The following is a 7,372-nucleotide window of genomic DNA, read 5'->3' on the forward strand; positions in this document are numbered from 1 at the left end:
GTGTGTTCAGCTAATCTGTTCTCCTTAGCTAGCTGCTGTTTTTCACTCGCGCTGAAAGAGCTGGGAAAAGTCACTAACAACTCTAGTACTGACACCTGTGTGTCAAACGAAGCAGCTTTCCACCTGCGAGAGTGGAAGAAACACACACACACACACACACACACACAGGAAGTATTGTGCCGTGGATATTAGCCGTTTTAACCGTTATATTGTTTCGTATCGCGGCCATAAGTTTATATTTTAACTGCACTGGAATCTGTCTTTCTCTCTGTTTCTCTCTCTGCCAAGAGCACTTGAGAAAACAGGAATGACTCAATTTCCTGAGAGTGAAAAAAGGCTTCATTCGGAACTTACGCGGGATGTGGCATTAACATAAAGTGCTCGTTTAGAGCAGGCTTCTCCTTGTGCTCTTTTTAGGCGCCTCAGCGCGCGTTAGAAGTCATTGTGTGTCCCATATGAAACCCTTCACAAAGACACAATAGTCCTCGTCTACTTCAAACGTTAGTAATGAATGCTAATGACCGCCAGATTGAGTGGCAGGGCAGTGCTCTACAAATAAAATGCAAACATCAGACTTTTACAATCAGCTACAGTTTTGGGGGGGGTAAGTTTAAAAATACACGTTTAAGGTTCTAAGAATTTTCTTTACCTTCAGTAGTGCATGAATTTGGATAAACCAGTCTATAGTATGTGGTTTGCATATGTTGTGTTTGTGTATTGGGGAGGGGGGGGGGGGGCTTTAAAAAAAAAACTTGATATGAAGTGAAGTGATGATTTTGGTGTAGCTGTACTAACAAGGGTGTTACTGGTCTGTGGGTACATTTTATATGATTATTGTCCTTGGAGATGAAAAAGCCTATATGTAGATAATGAGATAGAAATATTAATAAAATATTAACATGCTCTTCATATTCTAGTGAATATTTATCATGTTCAGTTTCACTTTTCATCTCTCTATATAAATATTGGAATATTAAGTGTGTGGGTGTATGGGAGAGAGAGAAGCTGTGATAAATCTTTGCACCCCATCTGTACATTTCACTGCATTTTCCAGAGTGTTAAAGAAAGCCAAGATCAGCTTTATCTGTGAATGTGTCACATTAGAATATGATGCAGTGGTAAAGTGAAGAGCCATAGTGCTAATGCTGACTGTAGGGGGTACAAACTGAAGCACGTTGGGGGAGTAGAGAGGAACAAGACTAATTGGACTGGTGAGCTCCACTCCCCTTTCTTGTTGTTCCTGTGGCTTTTCTCAAGCTACACTCCCCCCACCCCACCCCGAATATATCAGTCTGCTGTGGATTACACTAGATCACACCACAGATGCTTTGTTTATACATAGTTTTACACACACACACACACACACACACACACACACACACACACACACACACACTCTAAGACTTTTAGGAAAATTTAACTTGAAAGAGGACACAGTAAACATTTAGTAGAATATAAGGGGCATATTTATTAAGCATTAGTAAGCATTAGTAAGTCCTCATATACTTTTTTTATTCTCTCACTCTTCGCTCACTCTGTGCAGAGCTGTTACAAGTACTTGCTGAAAGAGGAGATTAATAAAACACGAGGCTTTTCCTGACAGTGCTCCCTAATAGGCTTTTTCATCTCCAAAGCCAATAATCATGTAAAATGTAGCCCACAGTCCAGTAAGTTCCAGGGAAACACAGATCAGTGTTTTGGTAAAGTTAATTAGCTACATAGAAAACATACAGAAAATGTATCTTAGAAACATGATTATGAATCATCTATATAACCAATGTTATGTATTGCATGTTAAATATATCTGAAAGTACTTATTAATTTTGTTTACCACACATACAGCAGACATAAATAAAACAGCATATATACCACAATAAACCTTCGTAAATTATAAATGATTTATGGCATATGACTGGGGTTTTGGAGTCGAGGCCCCTTTATTTGTTAAATAAATTCCACAAACTCTCTAAGCAAAGCTTTATTTAATGAATATAATCAAATAGTTATATATTACATTTATTATGTAAATATGTACTTGCTATTAAGAACACTTTTATTCTTAAATCACAGAACACATCAGGCCCAAGATGTCAATTTATAAGCTAATTGTTTTTTGAGTATTGAGGTTTGGATTAAATCCTCTCAATCCATGTGTCCAATTGGTTATTAATTAGGAACTTAACAAACATAATAATGACATTATTATAATATAAATAAATTCACACACTACTTGGTTACCCTGCCCCGCTTGATAACTAGCATTTATCACATCCACATAGTGAAGTTTTAGTAGGGTGAGTACTGCAGTTCACAGTAAGGAATTACCCATCATAGATAAGTACACAAGAGTAATATTATGTAGCCCACTTCACTAACATTCAAAATGTTGGTTAGGTACAAATAAAGGTGGTTGGACATCTTTCTGCTCATGTTCTCGTAACTGTACACTCTTGAAAAAAAAAAGTTCAGATTTAGAATGTGTCAGGGACGTTCAGTTGTCCTAGTTGGCCCACCTATTAGCAAAGTACCAGGAACCATTGAAGAACACCTTTTCAAAGCATCTATAGGGGCAAAGTGATAAGAACACTCAAAAGCCTTATCAGTTTGTTTAAATTATTCTCACATTTGTTTATTTTATTGTTCTGTACCTGTAATGCATCATTATTGTGATAGTTTAGCATATCTGTAGTCTTTCTCTCAAGGATTAACTGGATTACGAGAGCTGAAAAGAAACATTGTGTCAGCTGTGGTAACTAATAATGGCTGTGTTCTCAGTGAAGGATTACTAATCCAAACTAATCACTATCGTCAGACCTATGGCTGCACAAAGCCACCATGCTAAAGGGCTTTAGCGTGGTTCAGTGTGCTACAGAGAAAACACAAGAGGAGGACAGCACCATGCCTAAAAGGCTCTGTCTCTGAAGGGGAGACACGTTATTTCTCTGTAAAATAAATCAATCTGCTTGGTGCCAGAGAGGCAGCATTTTTTCTCTGGCTCCCACAGATGTGACTTAGATCTGACTTAGACCTCTGGCTGTCTGATAATTCTGCTGAGAAAGCTACAAGTCATGTTCCTATAACTAATTTCTTAAACTAGCTAACTAACCCAGCTTCAACCTGCATTACTATGCAGTCACTTAGCTGTGTTAAAAGTGTTTAATCTGCACTCACACAAATATTCCACAGTAGAAGAGATGCATATTGAGTAAAAATATGTAGAATAACACAAAGATGTTTTAAGCATTTTTCTGATTTTGTGACCAGATTGCTATTAGTCACCTGCATATTCAATGCTTTCATTGTAAAGGATCACCACTTAATTGTTCCTATGAATCTTTTTTTTATGGTGTGTAAGGTGTCCTTGAGTGTCATAAAAGGCACCTACAAATAAAATAAATCTGTTATTATTATTATTATTATAATTATTATCATTATTATTATTATGAGTATTTATTTATTTATACAAAATTAAACCTGTTATTCATTCCCTTTTAAGAAGACTGCTACAAACAAACATTGTAATAATGGTTCAAACATAATCATGGTTCAAGTAAATAATGAGTTAACTTTTTAAAAGGTGAAAAATCTTTTTTTTTATGGTGTGTAAGGTGTCCTTGAGTGTCATAAAAGGCACCTACAAATAAAATAAATCTATTATTATTATTATTATTATTATTATGATTATTTATTTATTTATACAAAATTAAACCTGTTATTCATTCCCTTTTAAGAAGACTGCTACAAACAAACATTGTAATAATGGTTCAAACATAATCATGGTTCAAGTAAATAATGAGTTAACTTTTTAAAAGGTGAAAAAACACATTCTTACCATATCTGTAGAAAATAATTATTTGGTGTTTTTGCACATTTTAATGTTTAAATGAATATATAAAGTTTACATATACACACTGTAAACCCGAATAAGTTGGCAGAACTCAAACAATTTAAGGTAATCAGTTACATAAATTTTGTAAAAGTTAATGATGTTATAAAAGTAATGATGTTTTCAAGTTAACAGAAATCAGTTTTTGAGTTTGTTGTACTTATTCATATTGATCATTCTTTATTTGGATTATTGATTAGCCTAACTCCTACTATTTAATTGCAATTATCATGAATCTTAGTTAATTAACTTTTTTTTAGTCGTTGCAAATTAAATAAGTTGTTTTTGGTCTTTCAGCTGCTCCCGGTAAGGGGTCGCCACAGCGGACAATCTCATCCGCACACACAAGCTTGGCACACGTTTTATGCTGGATGCCCTTCCTAACGCAACCCTCCCATTTTACCCGGGCTTGGGACCGGCACTGCGCCTGGTGGCTGGGGTTTGGGCACTGGCTGGGAATCGAACCCAGGCCTTTCACAAGGCAGATGAAAAAACCTACCACTGGATACCAGTGCCCTGTTGTTGCAAATAAAATTAATAGTAATTTTCTTTATTTTAAATTAAATCTATAAGTACAAATTTTATAATTATTTTAAAAAATATTACCACTTTCAAGAAAACACAATATATGCAATACCATTTGTTTAATGGGAAATTTGTTTTTTTTTAATAATGAATGCCCTACAGCCAACTTCACTTTTATATTAAATCCAACATGAGATGCAGCATTAATTGCAGTACATCCTAAATATAGCACCAAACTGGACAATCAGATGACAGAGCTGCCCAGGTTGCACAAGGGAACCTACACAATACTGGGCATAATATGTTGTGTTATAATGAAAAAAATCAACTTTAGGATCCTCAATATGGACAGTCGAATCCGCTCTTTGACCATCTTGATAAAAAAAAAATCATGGGCAGGCTAAATTGTAAGTTGGTGGAACTTAGGAGACAGTTACCATGGCTTAAAATATCAAACTTGTTCAGCTAACTTAAAAAGTGTGATTTCTACAAACTCATAAATACCAAAAAGTTTTAAATACTCATCAAGGTTTATTATTTAAGTTAACAGTACTCAGTATGTTTAATTACTTTGAGCATTAGGGTGCACTTTTTCCAAAAACATCACAAAAGTAAAGATGTCTTGAAAAAAGTTTAGCAATTTTAAAATTTTATTTTTAAGTATTAATTTTCGAAGAATGCCCTATGAAGGGGCAACATTTTACTTTTTAAATGCACAATAGGCTATTACACTAAACTAAACAATAATGAGACTAAAACTGTTTATCATAGCTTCTTTATCCTGATTATATTACATCCTTTAGATTTTAGGCGATGTTTTGTGTTTTCACAAAATCATTTTTGTGCTATCGTTTTTTTTTATTTTACAGTTTATATATAATTATTAAAACATTTTACTATTTTCAGCTTTCCCAAAAATAACTGTTTTTAATCCCAAATCCCAAAACTCCCAAGACCCAAAGAATTTTACTAGTTCATTTTACAAATATATATTCCGTTTATTTTATCCATACAAATGTGTACAAAAGAAAGAATTGTACTCTGATAAGAGCAATAGAAAGAAAGGTCTTAAATATATAACTATCTATTACTTAAATATACTGTATTTTTCTTTTTTATACAAAAGGCGGTACTACAAAATATGTAGCATTTAAAATATGTACAAAAAGCAGTGTTGGCTGGTAAAGTCAATGTAGCACTTTTCAGCCGTGCAGAGAGTCATCGATGTCAACATCAGAGTCCTCTGTGAAATCGTGCTCGTCTCCCTCATCCTCGCGGCCTTGAGATCCGGGGCTTTTCGGTGGAACAGCGAGTCCCAGTTTGGCGAGTTTGGCCTGCTGTTGCTCAAGACTCTGCTTTCTCCACTTGATGCGCCTGTTCTGGAACCAAACTTTAACCTGGAAAATGAGGAGGGTATTAGTATATTAATACACTCTTATATTAATAATTAGTATATATTTAACGCGTCTATTTTTTGAATGAGCTAAAACATTGTGACGTTTAACGCAATATTTACCTGCGCCTCGGTGAGCTGGAGTGCGGATGCGAGCAGGAAGCGCTCTGATCCCACCATGTACTGCTGGCGCGCAAACTCCTTCTCCAAGCGGGACAGCTGCTCGTTGGTGAAACTCGTGCGCATCCGTTTTGATTTCCCGCCTTTGTGCTTGTAGTGCGAGTGAACTCCGCCTTTTGATAGTGTGGCACCTGTAGAATGGCAAACACTTCTGTTTAGCTGTGTCACTCATAACCATGGTAAATTTTGGCTTAGATGATCACCGATATAGAATTACACAAATCCATGCTTACCTTGTGAGTAAACCGTTCCCGGGCATGTTGTCTGGTATCCGTAGGGTGGACAGCAGTAGACTGGATAGCTGGATTGCGTGTGCATCATAGCCGGGCTGTACAGGTAATGAGGAAGTGGAGGACACATCTGTCCGGCGTGTAGAAAGAGACCTTGTGGGGTTGGCGCAGGGTTCAGTGAGCCCTGAAATAGACTCGTCTTGGAGATTTCAGTGTTGTCAGGTTTAGCGAGAAGAGCGTCGATGGTAAACGATTTCCCCGCGCTGGGTTTTGAAGCATTGCTGTCATAGTCCGGATGGAGAGCAAGATGTGGACGCACTGAAAATCCGTAGGGTCCGTGAGGCCGAGCAGGGATCTGCATGGTTTCCTTTCAAAGTTAGAGTCAAAAGAAGCAGCAAGTTATCCGTGGCTCTGTGTTACTCAGGCTTTCGTGGAGAGAAGTGGAATGATAAGCAGGAGAGGCCACGGCTCATTTATACACGCCCAGTAGTGCGAGGTGTCAACGACCCCCTTTCGCGCTTTTGTCTTTCAAAGCAGCAGATGAGTCAAACGAGCGGCGCTACAAGGGATCCAATTAACTGATGGAGTTGTAACAAGCTGAGATTGTCAAATATCCTAATGGCTCTTTCCACTCTGTGCCCCCGGAGGTAGCCCGGGAACACAGAAAAGGGGTCGTGAGATGAGGAGCGGGGGGTCCAGATTTAGTACAAATTCCTGCATGGCTATGCGAGCCAGAAGCTCCCGGTGCAGCTGAGAGAGGCCATTGATGTTCTTAAATCATCTTATTTCGGCCTCTGGGAATCAAAGCCCGCCGCCAAATGCGCCACACAGCGGAACAAATACCCTCACATTCAGAGGTCAACAAGGGGAAAAAAAACACACCATAACCTTTTAATCACATTTCAGTTCCGTTTCAATCCTGCCTCTCAATAATGCGAACTTGAATTTAGCAGACAAACGAATTTCAGGCAATTTCAGTGTTTTTAGACACGTTAAAAATGCGTTTGACTCGTGAAAGAGCAGTGACAGTGCATTATCTCAGTTTCAGTCTCAAGGTGTCAAATGAAAGTCGCGGGTAGTTCTGGGCCATCGCTACGTGTTCGTTCGTGTAAGCACGCTAAGCAGATCTCCTCCCTCGAGTTTATAACAGGTGAAGAC

The 7,372-nt window shown here is 37.6% G+C and overlaps 1 protein-coding gene across 1 annotated transcript; it reads right to left on the reverse strand.

Moving 5' to 3' along the window:
• Nucleotides 1-5,500: 5,500 nt before the first annotated feature.
• On the reverse strand, nt 5,501-6,823 carry noto (notochord homeobox). The gene is made up of 3 exons (XM_053502630.1): nt 6,218-6,823; nt 5,928-6,115; nt 5,501-5,808 (listed from the first exon to the last, which is right to left on the reverse strand). The coding sequence occupies exons 1-3, from the start codon at nt 6,573-6,575 to the stop codon at nt 5,614-5,616; spliced, it is 741 nt and encodes a 246-aa protein (XP_053358605.1). The 5' UTR covers nt 6,576-6,823; the 3' UTR covers nt 5,501-5,613.
• Nucleotides 6,824-7,372: the final 549 nt, after the last annotated feature.

This window comes from Clarias gariepinus, chromosome 8 (genome assembly GCF_024256425.1).
Source record: "Clarias gariepinus isolate MV-2021 ecotype Netherlands chromosome 8, CGAR_prim_01v2, whole genome shotgun sequence".
NCBI classification, from domain to species: Eukaryota; Metazoa; Chordata; class Actinopteri; order Siluriformes; family Clariidae; genus Clarias; species Clarias gariepinus.

Coding starts and splice junctions, on each gene's coding strand:
- noto (XM_053502630.1), bottom strand. CDS start 6,575: ATGCAGATCCCTGCTCGGCCTCACGGACCCTACGGATTTTCAGTGCGT. Junction 6,116..6,217: donor GGGAACGGTTTACTCACAAG/GTAAGCATGGAT, acceptor GCCATTCTACAG/GTGCCACACTATCAAAAGGC. Junction 5,809..5,927: donor TCCAGCTCACCGAGGCGCAG/GTAAATATTGCG, acceptor CTCATTTTCCAG/GTTAAAGTTTGGTTCCAGAA.